Source organism: Peromyscus californicus, unplaced genomic scaffold, assembly GCF_007827085.1.
Source record: "Peromyscus californicus insignis strain IS unplaced genomic scaffold, ASM782708v3 Scaffold_21__1_contigs__length_65335640, whole genome shotgun sequence".
In the NCBI taxonomy this organism is placed as follows: domain Eukaryota; kingdom Metazoa; phylum Chordata; class Mammalia; order Rodentia; family Cricetidae; genus Peromyscus; species Peromyscus californicus.
In genome coordinates this window covers 55,295,654-55,322,919 of record NW_026294514.1, presented here as the reverse complement: position 1 = coordinate 55,322,919, position 27,266 = coordinate 55,295,654, and the positions used below count along the sequence as shown (strand labels likewise).

General features: G+C 44.5%; 1 protein-coding gene across 4 annotated transcripts in view; it reads right to left on the bottom strand.

Annotated features, from left to right (window-relative positions):
* Nucleotides 1–27,266, bottom strand: part of Hdlbp (high density lipoprotein binding protein) — a 77,692-nt gene that overhangs the window by 7,165 nt on the left and 43,261 nt on the right. For all 4 annotated transcript variants that reach the window (XM_052750332.1, XM_052750331.1, XM_052750329.1 and 1 more), the window contains 20 exons: nucleotides 25,960–26,175; nucleotides 20,613–20,819; nucleotides 20,218–20,433; nucleotides 19,350–19,556; nucleotides 18,499–18,606; nucleotides 17,221–17,325; nucleotides 16,608–16,686; nucleotides 14,592–14,731; nucleotides 13,376–13,480; nucleotides 12,786–12,899; nucleotides 11,357–11,443; nucleotides 11,095–11,226; nucleotides 8,191–8,409; nucleotides 5,463–5,684; nucleotides 5,163–5,381; nucleotides 4,373–4,511; nucleotides 2,763–2,917; nucleotides 1,774–1,878; nucleotides 1,404–1,538; nucleotides 771–914 (listed from right to left, as the gene is read on the bottom strand). In XM_052750332.1, coding sequence (XP_052606292.1) covers nucleotides 771–914; nucleotides 1,404–1,538; nucleotides 1,774–1,878; nucleotides 2,763–2,917; nucleotides 4,373–4,511; nucleotides 5,163–5,381; nucleotides 5,463–5,684; nucleotides 8,191–8,409; nucleotides 11,095–11,226; nucleotides 11,357–11,443; nucleotides 12,786–12,899; nucleotides 13,376–13,480; nucleotides 14,592–14,731; nucleotides 16,608–16,686; nucleotides 17,221–17,325; nucleotides 18,499–18,606; nucleotides 19,350–19,556; nucleotides 20,218–20,433; nucleotides 20,613–20,819; nucleotides 25,960–26,175 — 3,054 coding nt within the window. The remainder of the gene's footprint in view (nucleotides 1–770; nucleotides 915–1,403; nucleotides 1,539–1,773; nucleotides 1,879–2,762; nucleotides 2,918–4,372; nucleotides 4,512–5,162; nucleotides 5,382–5,462; nucleotides 5,685–8,190; nucleotides 8,410–11,094; nucleotides 11,227–11,356; nucleotides 11,444–12,785; nucleotides 12,900–13,375; nucleotides 13,481–14,591; nucleotides 14,732–16,607; nucleotides 16,687–17,220; nucleotides 17,326–18,498; nucleotides 18,607–19,349; nucleotides 19,557–20,217; nucleotides 20,434–20,612; nucleotides 20,820–25,959; nucleotides 26,176–27,266) is intronic.

The following is a 27,266-nucleotide window of genomic DNA, read 5'->3' as shown; positions in this document are numbered from 1 at the left end:
CTGCCCTGTGCCCCAGGTAACAATCTGAGGAAGCACACACAGCTGGCAAGCACCACGCCCTGGTCCAAAACTGGAGCTGAAGTCGGATTCTGAGACACTTGTCCCTCTGACTTAGGCACTTGTTTCCTGCTGGACAAATCACAGAAGTTGCCTAAGTATACTCCCAAGTCAAGCAGGGCACAGTAGTGCAGGCCTTTAATCCCAGTACTCAGGAGGCAGAGGTAGGTAGATCTCTGTGAGTTCAAGGCCAGCCTGTTGTTTTTATCTAAGTTGTTCTATTTACCAGTAAAGATTTGGGAGTCAGATGTTGGGGTGAAAACCTGCCAGATCAGAGAAGCTGAAAAGCACCAGCTGAATTTCCTTTCCGGCTGGAGAACCAGCAAGAGTGTCTCTCATCTCTCCACTTGTCCCAAACCAAAAAGGCCCACCAGCCTATAAGTTCCTCCCTACTCCTTCCTGTCTGTGCCTCTCTCTATCCATCTTCCTGGGTCCTCCATACTCTCTATGGCTAATTCTTATCAACTAGTCACTGGCTCCACTCCCTGATCCAAAGGTTAATTTTACTAACAGTCTTGGACTTTTCACAGCGCTATCTAATATCCCGCAACACTAGCCTATTCTACATATTGAGTTTCAGGACAGCCAAGGCTACATAGAGACCTTGTCTCAACAACAACAACAACAATAAAACCCAGGTCAAGGCAAGAAGGTCCAACAAGATTCCACCTGCCCAATTGTTCTAACCACATCATCTGAGGTGCTCATCTTACCTGGTTCCCATCATCTTTATCAGGAAACTGGATGTTCACGTCATGCTCCAAGCGGATCTGGGTGATCACTGCCCCCTTTCTCCCAATAATTTTGGGATGGTATTTGGGGTCTACAGTGACGCTCAGCTTAAAACTCCTTAAAGCCTACAATGAAGTGAGAATGAGGTAGAGAAAAAGGGGGGGGGGGGGAGGAGAGGGAGAGAGACAGGGAGAGAGAGCCCATGAGTACGAGCAATTGTATTTAAAGCTAAGTCACTTCTACCTAGGTCCCATTTCCAGCCCCCCCCCTCTTATGAAGGGTCAGTTCCCAGAGTGACATTCCAGTTCCCAGACCTCCCCTAACTCCTGAGCAGCATGTCTCTCAGAATTTTTCATGGAGTACTCTGCCAGAAGCACAGGAGCAAGCTACTTGTCCCTGTGAGGAGGTGCTATGTTCCTCCCTTTTTGTAGGAGCTGATATATCAAATATTTCTTGATTGGGGAGTAAGAGAAACTCTAAGTTTGGCCTTTAGTGCTCCACAGCAGGACCACCAGACTCCAACAACACAGCACTGACACCTGGCTGTCGGAAACAGGCTCTGAACCACGCTGTTGCCAAGCCCAGCCCAGGCAGGCAGCCTTGTGCATGCTCACCCGATCTTCCTGCTCAGCCTGTAGCTCCTTTACTCGATCCAGTAGCCCCGTCTTAGCCCTGTCCAAATTTGCTGCGAGGCCAGTGATGGCGATGATGTCTGACTGCAGTTCGGGAGCTGGTACATGTATATTCACCTGTCACAACAGAGTCAACTTGATGTCTAGAGGACCAAGATGGAAAGGGAGTAATGCTCACCTGCTTTGGGGAATTTGAGGGAGACTGGGAGGAAGGCTAGTGGTTGACTGGACAAAACAAAGGAGGCAGAGACAATATACATTGATGAAGAACATTAGCATCAGAGAGCCATGGGCTTCTCTCCAGATTAACAGTCCCCACCACATAGTACAGCACCCAGTGAACACTGCCTACCTCAAACTCATCCATCATCTTGCGGATCCCACTTCCTTTCTGCCCAATAATATAGCGGTGAAGGTCAAAGGGCACCTCTACCTCGATGGTGACGGGAACCAGGGCCTGGAAGGACAACGGTAGAGATTAGGCTAATAGGTGAAGGTGGACAGCCCTGAAGACAACAGTGCACCCTTTAGAACCTGCTGTCATGTGACCGGCTGACAGACATGACACAAATCTCCATGCACAATGAACAAGACAGGACGGGCAGCCCAGTCTAAGGTAGTGCTGGCAGAGGTGACAGTAACCCCTCTGCCAGCACTACCTTAGTGCACGTCACTTTCCTCTTGCACTGCAGCAGGCCAAGGTCCACCGGGAGGAAGACACAGCACAGAAGCCCAACTCTTGGCATGCCTCTGTGGTCGTGACAACTTGGCCAAAGCCTGTGTGGGTTGCAATGGAGTCTCCTGGACAGGTGGATCAGTTATCTGCATTCAAGTCCTAACATGTATTGTCTATCACCCATTCTCCCCAGTCTTTGCTCCTGCACAGCACCTATTTCTATCAGTCAACAGATAGTGCCATGCAGGCACTGTCTGTAAACTGTGGTGTCATGCTGCTCACCAGAGGACTCGACACATTAACTCATGGTTATGGAAAACTTGAGGTAGACTATCCCTACTTCAGTTGGGAAGGGAATGGATAGACAGTAGATAGACAAGAGGGAATTGAGGCTGGAGTTCGCATTCACCCACCTCTAACAAGATCCTTTTACAAATTCCATGACTATGGCCCAAGAGGCTAGGCCCTAACACTGCTGTCAGGGAATAAACTGTAGAATCCTGAGTCCTGGTGAAAAGAAATGGCCTCCCTGGGCTGTGTGACCAGCCCAGAAAGGCATAGAGCAAATGCTTGCACTTTTAGGACTGACATAATAGGATCTATTGTCTGCTGCCACCCGGGCAGAGTGTGAACCATCAGGAAGAGAAAGAATGAGGCAAACGCACCTCCAGAGCTTCCTTGGCAGCCTCGCATTTCTCTTTCCGGCCAGAGATGATTATGATGTCACACCTCCTGGGAGAGCCAGGGTCAGTCTCTTTGGCCTCTCTGCCCTCTCCAGCCTCATCTCCATTCTCCTGGATGGAAGGCTCTACACTGTGAACTAGGAATAAAGGGGAAAGTCTAGTTGACAACTGCAGAGGTATAAATCACATACACTAGCGAGTCCCAGCTGTGCAGAGAAGGCCTACTGCTTGGGGAGGCTGTGATGTAGGAGACTGGTACGTAGGAGCTCAGTCCCAGTGACCTTGCTCTGGACAGGTAACGGCAGAGTTTCAGAGATTTGGGAAAGATAACGAGAGGACAAGACAGGCCCATGAAAATTCTTCATGCCAGAAAAGAAAAGCCCCAAACAAAGGGGCATGCCACTAGGATACAGGCAAGGTAGAAAGGGGGCCTAGCTTGTAAACGCCCAGATAATATTAACCCACACACATCCAAGTGAGCTAACTGGAGAGTCAACAAACAATGGGAGAACCATCAACTGGAATTAAACTAGGCAAGAGTAGCTCTGAAGATATCATTAACTCTAGCAATTTAGAATACTACGAATAATGTACTAAAGCTATGTGATACTAGGTATGATCTTGATGAATATGCCAAGGTTAAGTCCAAGGTTCTTAGGAATCGCCCACTGATAAAAGTAAACATATAAATGCATACTCAAAGTCAGAAAATGTATCTATACTTGGGGGGCAAGGGCGGCTAAGAAAACACACTACAACTCTTTATGCTATTCTATGTTGAGAACAGATCACTCAGGTGTGAAATCCATAGAGCAATATGTCTAAGATTCCTAATAAATGGCCTGTATCCTCAGGAAAATGGACTGGAGTAATTGTGTGACAAGCACCATGGACACCAAGCCAGTGACAGTAGAGTACACATCAGTAGGAAAGCCCACACCCTGTGTTTCACACATGCAAAGCAGGCAGAGGAAGGTTCATACATGACCATTCCTTGGCAACTGACCACATTAATTCTTCTTGTCTTCAACCAAAGTCTCCTGTTACCAACTACCCAAGTAGAACAAGGTAACAAAGCATGGTTAGGCTGAAGGCCTTTCTGGAACAGATATGAGGTACCTCAAAGAGGCTTGGAAAGGACCTATCTGTACTGGAGAGAGCGAGAGAGCAAGAGAGCGAGAGAGCGCGAGAGAGCGCGAGAGCGAGAGAGAGAGAGAGAGAGAGAGAGAGAGAGAGAGAGAGAGAGAGAGAGAGAGAGAGAGAGAGCGCGAGAGCATGTGCGTGTGCAGGGTTCTTTGGGGCTGAGCAGACACCCCACTATTACGCAAATAGTGTCCTAGAAAAGAGTGGAATTAGACTCTCAGCAATTTCCTAGGTAAGACAAAGGAAGCTCCTGGCCCCTTTATGGGGCCTTGTCCTGTCCTTTACAGACCAGGATGATAGGCCTGAAATCCATGCTAGCATCCATCCAAGCACCATTCCAGTGCCAAAACCAGAGTCCAGAATCACCAGGATGGACTCATTTGACAGCAGTAAGGGCAGTGATGGTTACCACCGATGTGACACCACAACTTAAGCTTAAGTAGACCCACCTGGGTTCTCCTCTCTGTCTGGGAACTTAATTTGAACATTGTAGTCCCTAGTGATCTGCTGGATTCTTGAACCTTTGGGGCCCATGACAGATCGATGGAACTTCTGGGGGATAGCACATTCCACCGTCACTTGGGCTTCCTGAAGGTGGATACAAGAAAGAGCAAAGGTCAACTTCTACAAGTCAATGTATAGCAGCATTCTCCCTACCATTTTCCCCACTAGTCCCATACCACCTTTTACGAAGTGAACCTAGAGATCCCAACATGACTGGGTCGGGGGACACAGGGCAGGCCTCCTGCAGTGGGTTCGAGTGGAACAGATACCCACAACCTACAGCACAATTTTTTTTTTTTTTTTTGGGTTTTTCGAGACAGGGTTTCTCTGTGTAGCTTTGCGCCTTTCCTGGGACTCACTTGGTAGCCCAGGCTGGCCTCGAACTCACAAGAGATCCGCCTGCCTCTGCCTCCCGAGTGCTGGGATTAAAGGCGTGCGCCACCACCGCTGGCCCACAATTTTTATTACAGTCTGAACATATAACGCCTGCTTTACATACGAGAAGTGCTGCCTCACTGCAGCACGCTGCCCACGAGACACTGCCTACTGGTGGGCAGTCACTTTAGAAACAGAGGGGGCATAAGGCCTTGCAAGGAAGACCATGAGGGATATGGAGAAGCAACACTCAAGGCTGTCTTGGTGACTTCATGCGAGGTGCTTTAATGTGACTGCTCTATGGATTCCCTGACACACAATGGTGATCAGAGTCCAATCAAGAGCCCCTTGGGCACTCACCAGATCCTCAATGATTTCCTGAATGCGCTTTTTGGCTGCCTCCACACAGTCCTTGGCACCCTTGAGGGTGACTTTGTCACTCTGTGTGCCTGAGCGTGGGAAGCTGACCATCACCCCACCATATTCTTCAGCAATCTCTCGCAACACCTGCCCTCTTCGGATAACGAAATGGCGGTGGTGCTTGGGATCCACCAGCATGTAGTCTTCAACCACGTTATCCTGCGGTAAGAAGGAAGGAATTGCAGAAGACCTACTCTACCATGGCATGATCAGCACGGACTGCTAAGGCCTGTGACCTACCAGGTTCTGGATCAGTGCTTCCAGCTCCTTCTGGGCCTCACGGACAGCATCCTCCTTTCCTATGATTGTGATCAGGTCCTGGTCCTTATCCTCAGCAGCTGGGAATATGATTCGGGCTCCAGTACTGTCACGCACCTTTCGGATTTTACCTCCTCCTTTGCCAATGAGGAATTTGTGGTATTCTGGCTTGGCTCGGATGTCCACGGTAAAACTCTTGGTTTGCTGCAGAAACAAACTTCATGTATGTTTGCCCCTCACAGCCTGCCTGGACCACAGTGTGTGAATAAAGAGTTCTGAGAAGAAGGATGGGCTTTCCTTATGCATTTGCAATGTCCTATGTCTTATCAATGCCTCACATCCAGTGGAATTATGACACTTTATACCTAGTAAACAGGAACACCGAGACAGTCATTTTTCTCCACAGCCATCAGAAAGATGCACTAATAACTCTGGTCCTGTTATCAGCAATGACTAAACTTCTCTAAGCCATCTGTTACCCACTAGAGGCTTGCTATGTGTGGTGGCAGACTAGCCGAGTACAGGCCCTGAGGACAGCAGGGTTTCCTGGGCCGTGGCTCTCCCACTCTTTCATATACTTCCAGACCAAACACACATCAAGTATTCCAAAGGCCAGCCCTGTTCCTTCCCAGCCTACAGACTAGCCAGTACACAACAACTTACCAGCTCAAGCTTGGAGAACCACCAGCTATAAAGGCCACAGTTGAGACAGGGCCCTCACTCATGGTAGCCCAAAGCCCTTGTTTTGCACCAAGAAAGCAGGGCATGACAAAAGCTGGACACAGGTGTATGTCTGGCAGACTCATGAATTAGAGAAAAAAGGATCCACAGAGCCAGGCTGACTGTCTTTGGATGTGTCACCCAGTCCACAGCATGAAGAAGATGAGGAAGAAAGGACCGAGTGGACCTCACCAAATACTACCATCCAGATCTATGACTCCTCGGATAAAGATGTTCATAAACAACACTGTTTAAAAACTAATGTGGTGGCAAACACTTGCAACTGCAGCCTAAGAGGCTAAGGCAGAAGGATCTTAAATTTGACACTGGATCTGCTGCATATACACAAAGGTAAATCAACTAGGCAAATCCAGTTCAACATTATGTAAAACCAAGAGGTTGGCTAATCGTCACAAACAAAATAAAAGCAAATAGGATACCAAGGATGGCTATGTCAGTATGTATAGACCAAGAGTCTGCTAAAGTCTAATATTCACTTCCCTCACACTACATCTGAGGGTCAGCTAGGCAAGGCTGCCTGTTACCTCTTCCACCAGAGGTTAGGGGAACACACGAGCCTACTCAAAGACATGTGAGTTTTACATACAAGACAAAAATGTACAAAGATGTCCTAAGAATTAGTAAGTATTTAGTATGTATAGATAATAAATGTATTTCCACATGCCAAAACAGAGATAATAACAGTTGAGTCCATGTAGAAAAACAAAGGATCAGAACAGCCCAAGCAATTTGTAACAAAAATTTTTTGGAGTGTGCATGTTTGTAGGTTCAACATTAACACTGGATGTTGTTCCTCATATCCTTCACTTTATATTAAGATAGGCTCTCTAGTAGAACTTGGAGCTTGCTATTTTTGCTAGTGTGACGACTAGCCATCTAGCTCTGGAGATTTTCTGACTCTGCTGCCCAAAAATTAAGATTATAGATGGGTTGCCACACTCACCTGGCTTTTATATGGGTTCTGAGGATCCAAACTCTGGTCCTCAGAGTTTTATGGTAAGCCTTTTATCTCCCTAGCCCATGAAAAATTTCCTTTTAGATTAAAAAAAAAAAAAAGTATCTCTGCACACATGTGCAGTTGCCCAGAGGCTAGAAGATGGTGTTGAATCTCCTGGAGTCAGAGTTACAGGAGATTGTCAGCCATACAGTGGCATGGATGCTGGGAACTGAACTCTAGTTCAGAGAGTAAGAGCAGTAAGTACTTAACCACTAAACTATCCCTATTTGGCCCCTTAGCCCAATAATTAAGAGAGACCACACTTGAAGGAAGGAAGGAGTCCCCATCAGCTGACATGCTGGCTTGTAAGACTGGTCATCCCAAACCTGTGGTGTTATCCAAGTAGAAAGGTCTAGATTGTGTTTGGTTGGTTTTTTTGAGACAGGTCTCACTATGTACCCCTTACTGGCCTGGAACTCAAGAGATGTGCCTCCCTCTGCCTCCAGACTGCTGGGATGTGTACCACCATGCCAGCCCATGGGTGGTTGACAGAAGGACCCAAGGAGAGCCTTTGGGAAAAGGTGGTAGCTAGTAAATTTTTCATGGCAGCAGAGGTCAGAGGACTGACTGTCTTGGTCAAAGCCCAGAACTACACATAAAGAATTTTGAGTTTTCAAGCCCATGGGAGGACCCCCCCCCCCCACTTTCTGAACAGGGAGACAGAGGAGGGAGGGGAAACTGCAGTCAGTATATGAAAGAAATGAAAAAAAAAAAATTGGAATTAGTGTTATAGAAAAAATGTTTGTTTTTTTTTTTGAGTTTTATGGTAAGTCATATTTTAATTCCTCCTGAAATCTTAACTGCTCCCTCCAAATCCTCACCTTAGTGATTCAAAGGCCCCACCTTCTAATCCCCTATGTACGGGCATTTGTACACATCCGTGCCTACTATAAAGTTGTTTTCTGACCTGTCACAAAGAAGGAACACTCAAGGTTTTCCATACCGAGAAAGGGAGCGTCAGCAGTGACTCACCTTCTCCTCAGCCAGGTGCAGGAGCTGCTTCTTGGCCTTCTCTACATCTGAGGAAGGACCCCTGATGACAACTGTGTCACTTCCAGAACCCTCCACAGGAAAGTGAATGTGGACTCCACCACATTCCTCCATGATGGAGCGGATCAGACGGCCCTTTGTGCCAATGAGAGAGTTGTGAAGTTTGGCAGGGATTGAGACCTCCACCTCAGCTATGTTGGCCTGGAATCAAATAGAACATTAAGAGGAAGTTACAATGTTATGTGGTAAGAAAAGGCCAGAAGAAAAGAACGCAGCTAAAACCTGAAAGTGTTTGAAGAAACAGGATAGGGGGAGACTTTCTAAGGCAGCTTGGTGTAGGCCAGCAGGAAGACATAAACAGTGTTAATAGGAAAGCCATGACTCTAGACTATGTAATGTTGGATCTGCTGCCTTAAGTCAATTCTGCAGGTGGCTGGCAGGTGAATTAATATGTGTGTTGTAGAATATTTTAAGGTGTGTTACTTTTGTTTATGTTGCATTTGTTTATCTCTGTGAAGCTGTGTTATTTTGCCTGTCTAAAACACTTGATGGTCTAATAAAGAGCTGAATGGAAAATAGCGAGGCAGGAGAAAGGATAGGTGGGGCTGGCAGCCAGAGAGAATAAACAGAAGGAGAACTCTGGGAGGAGAAAAGGAAGTAGTAGTAAGAGAAGCAGGAGGACTCCAGGGGCCAGCCACCCAGCTACACAGTCAACCATGGCGTAAGAGTAAGATTTACAGAAGAGAACGGGAAAAGCCCAGAGGCAAAAGGTAGATGGGATAAGTTAAGGAAAGCTGGCAAGAAACAAGCCAAGCTAAGGCCGGATATTTACAATTAAGAATAAGCCTCTGTGTGATTTATTTGGGAGCTGGTTGGTGGGCCCTCCAAAAGAGCAAAAACAAACAACATATGTCTACAAACAAATTTTCTTATTAAAACAACTCTGATTTTAGTCAAGATGAAATAAAGACTGAATTTACCCGTTACCTAAAAAAGTGGTTTTAAAGACACTGGTGATGAGAAACAGGCAAGGGGAACCACAAGAGGCGAGGAAACAGGTATCAGTCAGGGATGAAGCAGTGTGAATACACAGACCAGAGTCTAACGAGGGCAGCATGAATAAAAAACCTGAGAAATAGAGGCCACTTATCTACAGATTTACACAGACATTACCCTGGGCGCAGGAGGAGCCTAGGACTAAAAAGGATGGTGCCTGCATCCCACCTTCAGTAGATGACATGGTGCTGAGTCTTGAGTCTAAGCTTAGCAGAAGGTACTTGGACCCAAACTAGACACAATCAGGTGTGATCCTGTCTAACAACACTAAAGGAACAAATGGTTTCTCAGTAACTTAAAGTTCAAAAGCATATGAATGTATGCAACAATAATATCAGGCACTAATTTGACATATGGGGATGTGCTGTATAATGACTTCTCAATTAAAATCTTTCTCTCTAGGCTGGGTGTAGTGGCATACAACTTTAATTCCAGGTAGAGGCAGGTGGATTTCTGTTGAGTTTCAAGCCAAGCAAGGCTAAGTAGTTAGATCCAGTCTATAAACAAAAACAAGTTCTCTTTTGGAGGAGGCTCAAGTCTCAGGAAGTAAATGAAATTTATAAAGCTCAGGAATTAAAAAAACAAACAAACCCTCTAGAGTCTCAGGAAGGTCTTGAAACTTCCAAGATTCACAAGGACCCTCTCTAAAGTTAGATATGCAGTAATAATTGTGGGGAGAGGAAGTTTTCTAACTGTCCAAGTGATGCAGTGAGGTCCAGGGATGCCACTATCACAAGACGTCACCCATGTACCTGTAAGTAAGCTCTCATCCATGGTCTGTAAAATAAGCAATAAACTCACGGGTTTACCAAATTGGACTTTGGTGTACTGGTTACATCAGTGTGTTGTTGATGCCATATCTAGTGTGAAAAGATACTCGTTTATTTCTTCCCAGGAAAGTCACACAACAGGACGATTCCAGGGGTGTACAATTATCATCAAACTGCACAATGAAAACATTTCTAGCTTACTTCATGTTAATTTTTTATATTTTTGGTTGTGAGCCTAGCCTTTAACGGCTAAGCCATCTCTCCAGCACCATGTTAATTTTTTAAAAGCTAAACAAAATTCAGTGGGCACATTGAGATACAGTTTGCTTTCTGTTTTACAATCCTTCTGTGTATGATGTGTGTGAGTGTAGACACACACATGGAGGTCAGAGACAATCCTGGGCCACAGGGTTTCTTTTTACCCATTACATATGCTAGGCTGGCTGGTCTACGAAATTCTGGGGATTCTCTTGTCTCCAGCTCCCATCTCAATGTATGTACACACACTGCAATTACAGACGTGTACTACCACACCTGGCTTCAACATGATTTCTGAGGCTCTGAAACCATGTACTTAAGTAAGTACTTTATCCACTGAGCCATCTCTCCAACCCCAGAAATGATTTTCTGGTATAAAAATTAACAAAAGAAAAATGTCTAAGCAGGGTGTGGACTGGTGCATGCCTTTAATTCTAGCACTGGGGAGGCGGAGGCAGAGGCAGGTGGATCTTTGAGTTCAAGGCCAGCCTGGTCTACAAAATGAGTTCCAGGACAGCCAGAGGTACACGGAGAAACCCTGTCTTGAAAAACCAAACCAAACCAAACCAACTCCCCCCCAAAAAAGAACGAAAGAAAGTCTAATAAAGTCACACTGGGTCAGACCCAAGGACAAGTGGCATCCTTGCTGTAGTATCAAGTGAATAAATAAGAACCGAGAAACGGAGGTAGAGAGCTGCTGACCACTTGATTAACACTCCCCAGGTGGATAGCGGAGCCCCATACAGGCTGACGAGTTGGCTAGGGATTTGAAGGAGTTCCACCAAGAAGCAGCTCCCATTACCAGGTCTTTCTGGATAGACAGAATCCGGCTCCGGGCAGCTTCACAGTTGGCTCTCTTGCCAGTGATGACAATGGTCTCAGAGTTGCTGTTCTCTGCAGGAAGGTCAATCTTGGTGTTGCTTTCTTCACGAATCTAAAGGAGAGGTACATAAGAGAAATAGTTTTCCTACAGTAGACACACCTGAGCACAGGGCTGGGAAGGAAGGTCTGTCCCTCCTTTTAATCCACAAAGGCTTTAGGGCTGGCCAAAATGAGTTGATCACCTTTTTAATGTTTGCGCCTCCTTTCCCAATGATATTCTTGTGAAACTGTTTGAAGATCGGTACAGAAATTGAATAGCTATTTTCCACCTTAAAGACAAGAGAATGGTACAATAACTATTCATGCCAGAGGGTGAAGTCTCCTTTTTATCCTCCAAAGCTACATGAACTCAAGTACATACCACTGGCAAACACAGACCCAGCCTACTTTTCTCCCCATCTACTTGATTATTGTAAGGAAAAATTAGATAAATTGTCCACCATCTAATTAACTTGGCATATCAATTTATGGAAACCCCTTTATAAGAGGTGGTCATCCATTGATATCCTCCCTATGCTAATTCCCTGCCGGGTTCCACCCTCCTGAATGCTTAAGGGAAGTTCCTTGTCTATGTATCCTATATATTGGGCATTAACAGCTTAGATGCAAGATTGTAAAACATCGGTAGCAAACCTGCCCTCTGGGGTTCTCCCATTGTGCTGTAAGCCTGTATTTAAGACCTCCTCCCTCCTTCAATAAACGAGATTCGACATTAAAAAAAAAAAACTGGTAAAGAGATAGCAACTTGAAATTTTCTAATGTGCTGGAAGTCCAGATATAATTTTAAGAGCAATGTGATGTCATATTAATAAAGTTTATACTACTTTTTTGCTAAAAAAAAAAAAAAAAAAAAAAAAAAAAAGTGGTCATCCAAAGATTCTGTAGCTCTTCAGTTTACACAGAGAAAAGTTTGGCCACACAGCTTCAACACATTCTGGCTGGGGGAGGGACTTAAAATTGATGTCAAGGCTTGTAGGCCCTGGTACCCTAAAAAGCCCAGCACCTGGTAGCTTCATGGTTCAGTGATACCAGTCAGGGGAGACAGGAACTAGAATGGACCCCTCATGTGACCATGGTGATCTGCGCTTTTCCTACCAATTCCCTTTCCACATTTTTCTAAACCTTTCAACTTGTTTCTTTTTACAATTATCTTTTCTTCCTCTTTTTGGAGTCAGGTTCTTACTATGTAGCCAGGACAGCATTGAATTTACATCTCTGCCTCTGAGTGCTAGAATTACTGGTATATGCAATTATGCCTCCGTTCCCAGTTCAATTTTTGAGGAAACAGTTAATTCAGTAAATTACTCTCTCTTTACCTGTGTTATCTCTTTCCTTACAAAATGGGGCAGGTTCTCTACCTGGGTATTTGAAGATTCCCTCAAGAAAAATGAGGGGGATATGGAAAACGGCATCTTCACTTGACTTCCACCACAGACATTTGATAATTACTGACTGTATACCAAGCACCAAGGTACTGAGACAGGTGTTACCATCACTTTGTTCCAAGCACCCGAAACAGCAGACCACCCTTAAGGCCGAGCTCCTGCAGGTACTCAAACGGTCTGTGGGAGCCCTGCTCCACAACCCCAGAGGGTACATGAAGTTGCCTACCAGGTCTGCAACCATCTTCTGCATGTACTTAGTGCATTTTTCCACCTCATTCTTGGGGCCTCTGAGTTGCACAATATCACTTTTTTGTGCTGGGTCTGGAAAGTTGATGATAACCTACAACAAATCACCAGGAGACAGTGTATAATTATTCTAAGACTAAACTTGGGGGCAGCAAGATGGATCAGTGGGTAAGGGTGCTTTGCCACCAAGCCTGATGACCTGAGTTCAGAACTCACACAGTAAAGAGAACTAACTCCTGAAAGTTGTCCCAACCTCAATCCATATCATCTACTGTGTATGTATGCCTATGAGCATGTATATTTTTAAAGTGAAATACTGACAATCCCTTAAGTGGAAATCACCACTCCTAGAGGTGAGCGAATGCTATTGGGGTTAGCAGTGTAGTTCAGGGCAGAGCACTTACTGGCATGCACAAGGCCTTGTGGGTTAGACCCCCAATAACAAGGAAAAACAAGTATCAAGGAAAAACAAAAACCAAGGAAGGAAGGAAGGGAGAGAGGGAGGGAGAGAGGGAGGGAGGAAGGAAAGAAGGAAGGAAGGAAGAGGGAGTGCTTTGGAGAAAGCTTTACCTCTGGGAATTTGTCACGAATTTCACGAATCCGTTCACCTTTCTGCCCAATGATTGTGCGATGAAATCTTTGCTCAATGATTAGATCCTTGGTACGCTCATTTTCCTAAAATATAATCAAGTAGATGATGCCATTTATCACAAGAAAGGCTACTAACGTCCCACCACCAGGCACCATGTGAGGTGGTGTCCAGGTAGCTGTCTGCAGCAGCCTCTAGAAACAACACACCACTACGAGTGCCTATTCCAGGACTCCTGTCTGACATCCTGGTAGTGAGCTATCTCCCTGAACAGTACAGTTAAAGAATGGACTGCAGGGCCCTTCAGCCCTGAGTGCAGTCACAGTAGCACTGACCACTAAACTGGGCCAGAAGCACTTGTTTCCACCAGAACTACAACATCCTACACAGCAGGGAAACGCTCCTTGAGCACAATCGGGCTTGGACCACATTCCCTACGTGGAGAATCAGGATGGCTCATCACAGGTCATTGAACCCACACCAGTCTCAATGTCCTCCATTGTTCCCACTGAAATGTCAGAAGGAAAGAATAGCAGGCACAGACAGAATCCAGGAAGAACACCATCAGTCTATAAAACACTGTCAAGAATTATGGTGGATCAGATTGTTATCTGATGACAGTGATTCAGTACGGGCAGAACACACTCCAGGGCAAGGTACACAAGGCAGGAGGCAATGATGTCAACAGCAGACTTTGGCTTAGATACCAAGCTCAAGGACAGTCAGAGGACAGCCAAAGGATTACAGGAAAGAAAGAACCACTCCCCATAAAACATTTCTTCCAATTTGAGGTTCCTAGCATGGGAACTAGGGTAAGAACATGAACTGGGACCAACACATAGTCAGGTCTTAAATCAACCTTTTTGGACTTTTAAAGGCTGTCAGCGACTTTCATGGGAAGCTAGTCAGGAATCATTGCAGCATGATTCTCATCATTGGGTGTCTCAGGCCCACAGTGAGACTGCATTGTCTTTCAAGCTTAGAAATAATAGCCCATCTGTGAAGCTGCAGCAGGCACATGGGACCTCTGTTCTCGAGCATTCAGGGGTGAAGAGAGACAAGATTCACTGGTGATCTGGGGAGGACAGCAGAAGAAACATGGCTCCAAGACCACATATTCCAACAATGCTTTTCCTTAGAGGCAGCCAACAGGCACAAGCCAGCACCTCTCAGGAAAGGTCTGGTTGCTTGGCTTACCATTCGAGAGGCGAGCTCCAGCAGCTCCCGCTTGGCCTGTTGCACGCCCTGTGGGTCTCCCTCAATCCGGATCAGGTTACTCTTCTCACTGTCGGGGGGGATGCGCACAGACACCTTGTACTGGTCTTTGATTCTGTTGACTTAGGACAAAAGGAAATACAAATACATCTTCAACACAAAAGGTATGGTTGTCTACTAATGACTAATAGTCAAGAGAATGAGAGTCATGCTTCAATATGCTAACTAGTCATTCCTATTCATCAAAACTTTCAGTATCTAAAAAATAAAAACAAACAAAAAAACCTGGTTATGCTCTCCAGATTGCTAAGTTTCTAGGGCATTGTCTTCCAGCCTTGAATATAAGCTGCAACTGCCCTAAGAGCTTCAGATGAATGATGACCAGTGCCAATTAGTATGAAACATAGCTGGCCTTGAGTATACATATGGTCTTAGAATATCTAAAATATAACAGGCACTACTAATATGCAAGTAATTTTGGTAACTATATAATTCAGGCAGCAAGTTACGCGCATTAAATAAGGACACAGCCACCCAGGGACCTGATTCACTCTGGCAAAGTCAGGGTAGCATTAAATAGCCCTGGCTGACCTCCAGCTGTCTGTCTGCCTCTACCTCCTGAGTGTACCACCACACTAGGGCCATTTAACTTGGGGTCCCTCAAGGGATCATGGCTTTCGGGGTAGTATACTGGAGATTATGCCTTTTGTAAAACAGTTGTTTGGCAAAATTTGCAAAAATCTCTTCCTATCACTTTCTCTGGACAGAATATGGTGATCCCATTCAAGACCTGTCCATTGTACAGTCAGGAAAAGCAAAGCCCAAGATGAGCTCCACAAACAGTATATGATAGTCGTCTGGAAGGGACTGATGTGAGCAGCCGTTCCAGGGTTAAATTCAAGAGTAAGAGATAGGGGTAGGTTGGGGAAAATAGATTTTAGAATATGGAAGAAAATGAAGGTTTGTAACTGGTAGAACACAGTTCTTTGACCATGGTACAGTTCTGTAATTCCTAGTGAGCAGAAATCAATTTCATAAGTGTATGACTGTACTTTGTATCTATTAAGTAAACTCTACAGTTAACTAGAACAAAAAGCAAAACTATAAAAGCAAGTTAGTTCCTGGTGTGCACACGCAAGGTTCAAGCTGCATGTGAAGTAAGTGCCAACTGAGGTCATTCAGCTGGGATATCACCACTGTCATGAAAATGGCACAGAGTATATATTCACAAGCAACAAAAAACATAACGAATGAGTGCAAGTCAATAGGAAATGCAAACGGATCTGTTGAACCCCTATAGCATGGAGTTGTTTCAAGGATATGCAAACGTGTTATATGAGTACAGCCATACAGGAAAGGTGGATTAAAAGAAGGACTTGAGTGGTGACATACACCATAATCCCAGCTCTCAGGACCCCGAGGCAGGAAGGTCACAAATTCAATTAGGCTATACAGACACCCTATCTGGGGGTGGAGGACTCCTTGGCCTAGCACTTTCAAGGGCCTGGATTTAATTTCCAGCACTCAATCTATCAATCCTTGGGGGTGGTGGCTCACTTTAACATACTGTTAAAGTCAGTGCTCTCTTGTGCTGCTCCTGCAATCTGAACCAACAGATTAAAACCCGAGCTTGAGACAGTGTATGACTACTCACTTAACAATATTCCTCTCTGAGTGGACGACTTGGACACAAGTCTGGGAAGGTAACTATAAGAGTCCCACGAACACTGGTGGGCAAAGTGTAGCAGGCTGGATGAAGAGTAAAGACACAATTTTCAGCTAGAGAGGGCTGGTTTCTGAAAGTGACAATTAGGTCTCTTTAGGAAGGTGTAGAAGCTGCATAATCAATTTCTATTGACAGCAGCACTTTGCCTGGCGTATTTACCCAGCACTCAGGAGGCTACAGCAAGAAAATCATGAAGGTCCTCATCACTGAGGTCCTCCTTCTCAGGGCTTCAGGGCATTAGGGCCCTGCCACCACCCATCAGCCTTACTCACTGTTAGCTCCACTCTTTCCAATGAGGTGTCTGTGGAATTTATGGTCAATGTTGATCTCTACATAGTCCATCCGATTAATCTACAAGGGAAGAACAAAGTTCAAAAGATGAATGCTTCTGGTTCGAAGATATGCCTGGCCATTCAGAAATGCAGAAGACATCAGCACTTGCCCTTTCTTCTCCCCATTTCTCCATATTCTGTTTTTTTGAGACAAAGTTTCTCTATGTAGCCCTGGCTGTCCTGGAACTCCCTATGTAGATCAGGATGGCCTCCAACTCCAGAGATCCACTTGCCCCTGCCTTCTAAGTGCTGGGATTAAAAGTGTGCACCACCACACACCCAGCAGGAAATGCCCTATCTCAACCACCAAGAATTGCTGCAAGATTGTCCCTCTGTTATCCTCAAAGGTCCCAACCTCAAAATAGTTTCCCTTACCCAGAGTTCTGAGAGCCCAGTCATCTTCTGTCTCAGAACCTATTCCATACCCAACAAAGCTACTCTTCTGTCTCCATGACCACCCATATAAGACCTGAATGACAAGAATTCTACCTGTTCCCACCCTACCAGAGCCTTCCCTGTAGCTAGCAAATGTTCTACTTAGAGGGGCACTTACCAGGTCTTTGACCATTCCTTCAATCTGTTCTTGGGCTACACTCACATCCTCCGTGGGGCCCTCCAGGGTGATCTTGTCCTCACCTTCTGTGAACTCAATGTGAACCTACCAAACCAAAATGAGGGAAGGAATGGCCAAGGCCTAATAACACAAGTTGCTATGCCGTGTACAGGTAGTGAGGGTCTCATCCACCAACAACACAAAGAGCTGAAAGGAAGGGTTGAAGCACGGCATCAAATATCATGGCCCAAGGTCTGATATACCTTCTTTGCTGAGAACAGGAGCTGGGAAGCCCTTCACAGTGTGCTTGCCCTCAGTGTGTACAGACATCACCACTGTTCATGTTCTCAGGCATTGTTTTCCCTTTGGAAGGCAGACTTCACTTTGATTGTATAAAGAGAAAAGATGGCAAAGACAGTGTCTCTTTTCTTTCTTCATTTTTGTGTAAAAATCCATGTGAGTTTATGTCTGTAGAGACCTGAAGTAGATGGCAAGAATCATCCTTGGTGATTCTTCCACCTTATTAAAGAAGCAGGGTCTCTCAGTCAAAACCAGAGCTTGCTCTGGGGATCCTGTTTCTACTTTCTGAGACTAGACTTATAGGTAGGCTGCCATGCCCAGTTGTAATTTATCCAAATTCTAGTCTTCATACTTTTTCAGCATTTTAGCAGCTAAGCTATTTACTCAGTCCAATGACAAAAATTGAGAACATGATGGAGAAAAACTCACTTTTTACATGAGCAGGGAAGTATCTTGTGCAGTTTGTAACATACAAAGGGTAAGGTAGTTGGAAAGGGAGAGCAGTCTGCCTACATCTAAGTATATCACTTGTGATTCTAAGGCTAGAAACACTGAAGTGACAAGCAAGCCAGACAACACCAACGTCAACAGAACAGGAATAAAGTGACAGAGGCTCTCTGCTGTCTCCGGTAAGGACAACACAGTGTGAGAAGGCTGATGACACACTGAAGTCCCTTTCCAAACGTTGGTCTTCAAATCATTATGAAATCATTACACTGTAATTATTAAATGCACAGTTAAGACATTTATTAAACCTATTAATGAAAACTGTCTCTGGTTACAAAGACTGAAAAATGGTGCATATACCTAAAGACATTTATTATGCTCTTCCATGGTTATTAAGGGAAGCTGACTGTATCAACAGGGTAACTGAAGCTTGATATTGTTCCATAGCCTTCAAATCATCCACAGTACAAATGGTAACAACAAAACCTTATCAGGCAATTTCAAAATACCAGGTTAAAAGTGTTTCCCTACCTTTGGCATTTGCTGAGTGATTTTGGCCAGGTTCTGCCCTTTCTTACCAATGATGAAACGGTGAAGCCAGGAAGGGGCAGAGACTGAGGAAACTGTAAAACTGTTGGCCTAGGACAGAAACAGGGAAACAGTTGTGGGTCTGCAGGGCTCAAGTTCATGTTGAAACGAAGGTCACACCAGGTGCAGTGGTGCATTCCTTTAATCCCAGCACTGAAGACACTGAGGCAAGTCCAGCTTTTTTTTTTTTTTTTTTTTTTTTTTTTTTTTAAAAAGAGTTTTAGGACAGCCTGGTCTAACAGTCAGACCTTATTAAAAAAGAAAAAGTCAAACCACTCCTATAAGAGTACAGAGGTGGGGCTGGGGACACAGCTGATGGTCCCCAGAGCTGGATGGGGTAATGTATGTTTGCAATCTCACTACTTGAATTATGCTTGCCTGCCAGCCCAGCCCACTTGAGAGGTTCTATGTCAAGAGAACGTCTCACCTCCTAAGTGATGACCCACATACACGCACTAGCGCACACACGCGCGCACACACACACACACGCATGCTTGCATATGAACACACGCACTAGCACACACACACACACACACACTAGCACACACACGCATGCTTGCATATGAACACATGCACTAGCACATACACACTCATGCTTGCATATGAACACACACACACACACACACACACACACACACACACACACACACGAAGATTTCAGTGGTGAGTGGCCCCAGCCCCAAACTGGGCACATTTCACTGTTTCTGGGTCTCCAGGATACACCAACAAAGAGCCAGTCCATAATGGGCCCCCCAGAAATTATCAATGCACACTTTACTCTTAGAGGGAACTACCTTGGCATAGACTTCAGTCAACGCCTGTCCCAACTTTTCAGGCTCACCACGAAGTATCACAGTTTCAGAGATGCTGTCTGAGGGTGGAATCTCAACAGAAACTCCAGTTCTTTCCAGGATCTCTTGCAATGAATTGCCTTTTGGCCCAATGACATACTTGTGCTGAGATTTCTTCACTTCTACCGCAATGGTTGTAGTCTTCTTCTTCTAATTAAGAACACCATAAAGGTAGTCAGCAAGAAAGATAGGAGACACAGGCAGTGTGGACAGACTGTCACTACCAACCAAGTCAGAAGGGGACACAGATGTGGTTCTCAATAAGTGAAGACCATAACCAGCTTCTCCAAAATTCTACTTCTCAAGTGCCTGGCCTTCCCCCGAGTCTGGTCCCTTTCAAAGCTGTGAATGTCAATCCCGAAGACCTGAGTAAATAAATCAACTGCTCTCTCCATTCTTCGTCTTCTTTTTCTCTTCTAGACTTGGGGATTTGACTTAGGGCTTTGTGCTTGTTAGACAAGTACTCTACTACAGAGCTATACTCCCATCTTGCTTTTTCCAAATAAGGAACAGGCTTCACACTTCAAAGTCAGAATAACCTACAAATCACCTCTAAAAAGTCTGTGTCAATCTTACAGCAGCAACCTATCAGTGTGGTCAGACCCGAGAAAGGTCACACACCAGGACACCACCCTACGGCATACCTAGTAGGCCAGGAGGGAAATGTGGCCACCAAGCACTGAACACAGGTACTAAGGCTTTGTGCGCAAGGGGGAAAGGGTGTAGGGTCAACTATGGTATTAGCCAAATTCCCACACTCAAATCCCATTAACTGTTCCCGTTCCCTAGCTCTGCCACCTCCACAATGCACCTTTTCCTCATAAATCTTCTTAATACGAGCCACGGCCTGAGCAAGCTGCTCCTTCTCTCCAGTGAAGACGATTTCTGTCCGGTTAACACTGGGTGGAGGGATGTTGATGCGAGTCCCTGTCTCCTGCATGATCTCACCCACAAGTCTATTGTATGGCCCAGCGATGAAGGGGTGGAAGGCCTTCTCCACTTCTAGCCTCTCTACAGCACGCTTGTCCTGCAAAGGGCAGAATGAACTGATGAGAGCACCCTGGAAGAGCAGAGCCTGCCGAAGTCACAGTCACAGTCAAGGCTCACATATACACAGTGCCCCTAGTTCCTTTTGAAAGGAACTAGGAGCAAGGCCAGTGCTGGGCAGGTGGCAGAGTGTAGGGTGCAAGCCACTCAGAGACCTACCTGTTCAGCAGAGATGAGAAGGACCTCATGGCGAGCTTTCTCAATGCCTTCTTTGGTGCCAGTGATCTTGATCTGATTACTGGGGTCATCTGGGCGTGGGATCTGGATTTTGGTTGCAGTTTTTAGTTCTAAGTCTTGCAGTTTCTCTCCATTTTTGCCAATGACAAAGCGATGGTGCTCTTTAGGAATGGTAACAGTTGCTGAGGCCTGTAACAGGAGAGACCAACAAAAAAATAAAAACACACATAGGGTTCTGAGGAAGCACATTTGTCTAGGACATTCTCTAATGAGAATGCTCAACAAACCTCTCTCATTCATTCTATTACAATCATGAGCGCTCAAACACCACGCCACAGTCACAGGGAGCCTACCCTGGCCCCAACTAGGGCCATTTCAAGTGTATCTACACCATTGCTCAGACCTCTCTATTATAAGAGACAGAAGAAAACATGTCTGACTGCATGGAGAAATTAATATTTCATTACATTCTTCTTAACATTTATAACAAGGGGGGAAAGAAAGATGACTCTAGAAATCAGCAACTTCACTTTAACAACTGCAAGTTAGGAAATGTAACATGGGGTGTAGTCCAGTGGTCTAGGCTTGACAGGTGTCTACAAACCTTGGCTTTGATCCCCACCATGGGAAAATGGAGAAAAATGTATGCTACAAGCTAACAACATCACATACAAGCTACAAAAGGCAGCTTAAATCACAAATATATCATTTTTTTTCTAATTACAAAAAAAATTACTGGAGTTTTAAGCATAAAGTTGATTATAAAACTTTCATGGGCTCATTGCTGGAAGGTGAAGACAGGATCCTGGGGCTTGCTGGCCAATCAGTCTAGGTAACTGGTGAGCTCTAAGTATGGTGGGACACTGTCTCAGAAAAAAATGAAGAAAGACATGTGATGTCAACCTCTGGTCCCCACATGTGCACACACCTGCACATAACACACACCCTTCTCTCACACTCGTACCTGCCCTCACACCCCAAACTTGCATGGGAAAACCAGAAAACCAAGCAATAGTACAGCACTAGATAGAAGCAGGAGAGCATCAGCACAAAGGAAGACTGACTAATGGACCAGAAACAGACCTAGGCTGCTGTGGACACTTAGGACCCGCCGAGAACAGCCTTTGGTCAGAAAGGGTGCTGATGACAAAACAGCCATGTGGGAAGAGGTCAACCTGGACCAGTATTTCACAATACCGGAATACAACCAAATAATCAGAAACTGACAAAGAAGAACACCCTTAGACATGAAGGAAGAAAAAAGGGATAAACTTTTTTATGACTTGGAAGTGGAAGATGCTTTCCCAACAATGATTCAACATAATAAAAATAGTAAACGTAACTATATAAATGGACCAAAACATACAGAGATTAAAAAGGGAACAATAAACTGTAAAAAATTTTACTGTTTATGCCTGAAGAAGGGATTGGAAGTTCTTCTAGTGTGAATTCCCCAAAACTGAGCAAGCGAACCATCTGACATAAAAAATAGAAGAGACCTTTCACAAAATGCTGCTGCAAATTAAAAGACATCCCCAAAGCCGGGGAAATGGCTTGGTTGGTAAAGTGCCTGCCATCTAAGTTAAGATCTGGGTGCAGTGGCACATGTCTGTGATTCTAATAGCGGAGAGGGAGAGAAGACTAGCAGATTTTTAGAGCCCACTGACCAGCCTGCCATCCTGGAGCTCCAGGTTTAGCAACAGACCCTTTCTCCAAAAAAAAAAAAAAGAGGTGGAGCATGCTCAGGAAGACACTGGGGCATCAGTGTCCAGCTTGCACAGACACAAGCACACACTCATATATACACCTACATATTCATTTGCATACAAAAGCCAGGAAAAGTCTATTCAGCTATGCCTCTGACTGGCAAAACCCTAAATATTAGATGAACTTGGCTCTTGTTCTCTGCAGATGGGAGAGGAAGACACTAAACTTCTAAGGGAGGGAACTTACTTGTTGTTGGCCAAAGTAGATATTTAAAATCACCTTTTGACCTAGCAATATCATTTCCAGGATTATCCCAAAATACAAACCAGTAAAAAAGAAATAGCCTATGAATATGATCCCCGCCCCCACTTTTTTGGTTAGTCACATAGTAACAACAAGAGCCTACAAACCACCTAAGTGCTTAAACTACAGGATACCTACAGAGTATGTCACACAGCTGTCTATAACACTGAGGAAAATCAATATTTGTTGATACATAACACACCACAGAAACAGTATGAAAAAAAAAAGCAACGTAGAGATTAGGGCTTATGGTAAGTTGTATTATGTTTCTATTTGTAAATGTAAACAATGAATAACATGTAGTGGGTATATAGGTATAGTCACACACAAGGAAATGGAGGGGACAGGTGCATACTACATAAGCTGGGAAGGAGGGTTTCTATCCAGCTTTGACATTATAGTCATGTGACTGTCGGAATAATTTTGAAAAACTTAAACTCAAACAAATGGTAGGAAAACCCAGAAAAAAATTATTTTGATTTAAAAATACTGCCATTTTTTCATGTTAAGCAGAAATAGTTTGGATACATGATATCCCTTTCTCAAGAACTTCCCTCTGGAAGATTCAGGAGCCTAATCACTTTACAGCGACTGCACTGAGCCCAGCACTCACTTCTCCACCACATTTCCCACCCCAAAGACCCGGGGAAAACATCCTGAGATCTCTGGAAGCATACACCCAAGATTAACCTGAGATCTCTTTGTGTTAGAAATTAAGAAATCCAGATTATTGGGTGGCAACAGAAAGCTGCCTACAAGAAGAAAACCTAAGGACTCCTCTAGTCAAAGACAAGGCAGCTTATTTCTCAATGTCCCCAAGCTCACGATGACAGTATAGGAAAATTCCTTAGCATGGCACATGGCACCTGAGGTGGGTTCATGAGGTAGAGGCCAGCCTGGACTGCACTGTGAGTTCTATGACAGCCTGACTCTGAAGATGTGGTCAGAGAACCAATACCGTCTGGATCAGGAGTCACTAGTGGCCGCAACTCCTTTGTTCCTGAGAAATCCTTATACTCCAGGTATAGAAGTAAAATAGTACTGATTATGTAGTACCAAATGGCAGAAGTATGTTCATAGCCATTGCAGAAAGTGGTGGAAATTCTATTCAAAATTTATTTAACATTTCTTAAAAAATTAATCTAAACTCAGCCCCTCAAACATTCTAATACGGGCTGGAGAGATGGCTCAGAGGTTAAGAGCACTGGCTGCTCTTCCAGAGGTCCTGAGTTCAATTCCCAGCAACCACATGGTAGCTCACAACCACCTGTAATGACACCTGGTGCCCTCTTCTGGCCTGCAGGCATGCATGCAGACAGAACACTGTGTACATAATAAATAAATAAAATCTTAAAAAAAATTATATATATATAAAAACATTCTAATACAATGTAATCCAAAGATGTACTAAAATTTGACAATTACCTGCTGAAGACTGATGGTAGAAAAACAGTAAAGGAAAAATTACACTAGTTAATTATTTAATTTATTTATGCTAAGGATGAAACCTAGGGTCTTGCACACATTAAAAGCACTTTACCAGGCCGGGGGTGGTGGTTGCACACCTTTAATTCCAGTAGCTGGAAAGGCAGAGGCAGGGGATCTCTGTGAGTTCGAGGTGAGACTGGTCTACAGAGTTCCAGAACAGCCAGGGCTAGCTACATAGAGACCCTGTCACCAAAAAGAAAAGAAAACCAAACCAAACCAACCAACCAACCAACAAGACCCCAAAACAACAAAAAACCCAAACAACCACCTACCACTGACAGCATCCCCAGACCAAGTGATTTATTCTAAAAATTACATTTTTATTTACTTTATGGGCATTTATGTTTTTGGAAGACAACTGGGGGAACTGGTTCTTCCCTTCTACTGCGCATGTCTCAGGGATGAATTCAGGTTGCCAGCAGGTATCTTCCCCATGAAACCATCTCCCCAGCACCATCATACATTTTAAAATCAGCTATTGATAAAGGTAGGATGCAGAAAACCACCACTTTCAACTTCTAATGAATTTAGCCAGCTCACCAGTAAATCGTAACGTAAGACAAATGAGGCAGAAGACACCCCAGCCTCCAAACCAATCTCAGAACCAGTTCACGGGAAAATCAAACAACAGCAAAACTCATTTTGTGGTAACAAGTACCCCACCAGACAAGCTGAATATGAAAGTAATCAAGCTCAAGGCTAGGCACAGTGGCATGTGCCTTTAATCCCAGCACTTGGGAGACAGAGCAAGCTCCAAGACAGCCAGGGCTACGTAGCAAGACTTTACCTAAAAACAAAACATAACAACCCCCCAAAACAAGAAATAAATTAGCCAAGCTCTTAATACCAGCCCATAAGAAAGACACAACAAAGGAAACCAGCAATTAAATACTAACCTTTTAACAAATCAATGGCAGTGTGTGTGTGTGTGTGTGTGTGTGTGTGTGTGTGTGTGTGTGTAGGGAGATACTGTTAAGGAGACATGTGATGCCATGATCAAATGAAAATTAATTTAAACCAGCTTGAAAGACATCTGACACAAAAGTCTAAACAAAGAAAGGGTCAAATATGAACGAATACCTTACCATCTCCTTTATAAAGCAATAGACAATATACTATTTATAGGTGAAATGGTATTTTTTATTCACTTTTTAAAAATTCTCAATCACATAACAGTTATTCATCATGTAACTAGTAAACTAGTATATACAAGTTACAATGCTACACAATCACAAGCAATGCTTTCACCTTTGTGACAGTTAAGTGTATAATTCCATGAAGCTACCTGGGGCTTAGAACCACCTTAGAGACTGTGTGGCTCAGTCAGTGGCAGAGCAGGATCATTCCCCCTCTAGCTTGTCTAGAGCTCAGCAGCAAGTGGGAGTAACCCCCATCTCTGGACAAGCCCACACAGCATGGAAGTTGTCACATGGCACATCTGCCTTTTTCTTGGCCTTACGGAGAAATGCCTTGCAGATCTGCTTTTTTATTCTAATGGGTCTCAAATAAATTCCAAGTACTAGCATCAGACTGCTAGGAATAGAGGAAAAAAAAAAAATCTGATCTTTTACTTCCCAAGTTTGAGGCTTAGAAACTGATGATCACTACCTACCTACCAAGCTCACTGGATTTTAAGTGTCTCAAACTCTGGGAAAAGCCTTATTTTTCAGTACATTGAGCTCAATGCCCGATCTGAGAGGTACCCCAGTGCTATCATTAATTTAGTGGTTTTTACTAAAATCACAAAGGTTCTAAATGCTGCTGACCTCTTGCCTGCACCAGGATCAGCCAAGTAACGGTCATTTGGGACACCAGGCCTCGGAACACCCACCTGTGTTTGCAGTCTAGCAACAATGTCCTTCCGGGCTTTCATGACCGCGTCCAGCTTCCCCGAGACCATGATGGAGAGGCCTTGGTCTTTGGCCAGAGAGAGCTCCAGATGAGCACCAGTCCTCTGCATGATCTCAAGGCAGATTTTTGCTTGTTCTCCTTCTCCAAATTGGTTCATGTCCTTGTATTTTCTCTCTTCCAGGGGTACATGAAACACCTGTTCAGAAAAGATCCCCAAACACAAAGTTACACCAAAGAGGAGGAAGAATGACCATATGCAGTATGTATTTACTAATCATTCACTCACTAAGCAGTGTCCTAGGCAAGGCAGTAAGGAGAAATCACCCAAGACAGGAGACTGGCATTTGGTACAGAGAACTGGGAAGAGTATCAGAAACAAGCCTGTGAAGGATGTAAAGGGGGGGCGAGTGCCTAGGTCCAAACCACCAAGGAAACGACAGAGAACCTTCAGAGAAGGCAGCACCATGACAGGAAACAGCAGAGGCAACAGGCAGGAGAAAAGACCAGGAGGCAGGAGCATAGGCAACATCAAGAGTTTGAAGCATAAGAAATTCTGCTTAAAGAGTGAGGAGGTTTAGGGAGAGCTGAGGAGGAGCAGGGTTGGAGGCAAGAGGGATCAATCATCCCTGATAGAGGAGTGAACCTTCCAAATGATACATGTAACAAGACAAGATAGCAGCAAGGCCACAAGAAAAGATCAAGATGCAGTTGCTCACACACACAAGGACAAGGAGTTATGGTTACATGGTAACAATTTTCTATCACAACCAGGCATCAGTTCTAACACTCATTAATAGCTCAGAGAGAAGGGCTAATGAAGCCAAAAGAAACCAGGAAATAAGTTAGCTGCTTATAGACAGATATCTAGCTTGGTTTTTTGTTGTTTTTTTTTTTTTTTGAAACAGGGTCTTACTATGTAGCTCTGGCTGGCTTCTGACTCAAGAAAAGAACTGCCTGCCTCTGCTCCTGAGTGCTGGATTAAAGACAGGTGTCACCAAGCCCAGCAACAGATGACTAACTATTGACTGTCATATGGATAGGAAAGGCAGACCTGGCAACTATGGGCTACAGTGACTAGGAAAGCACATGGCCCCATGAATCTGACAAATATGGCCTATCTCAAACTGTGTGTCAGTCCAGAGTGCCAGGGAGGCTGGATGGGATGATCATGGCAAAAGGTGTGCTCCACAGAGGAGGAGGGGGGCTGTTTAATCTTTTGGACCTCCCAACCTTACATACCCAAGTGCTTTCATCACCGCAGAGTCAAAAACCTTTTATCAGATCTTA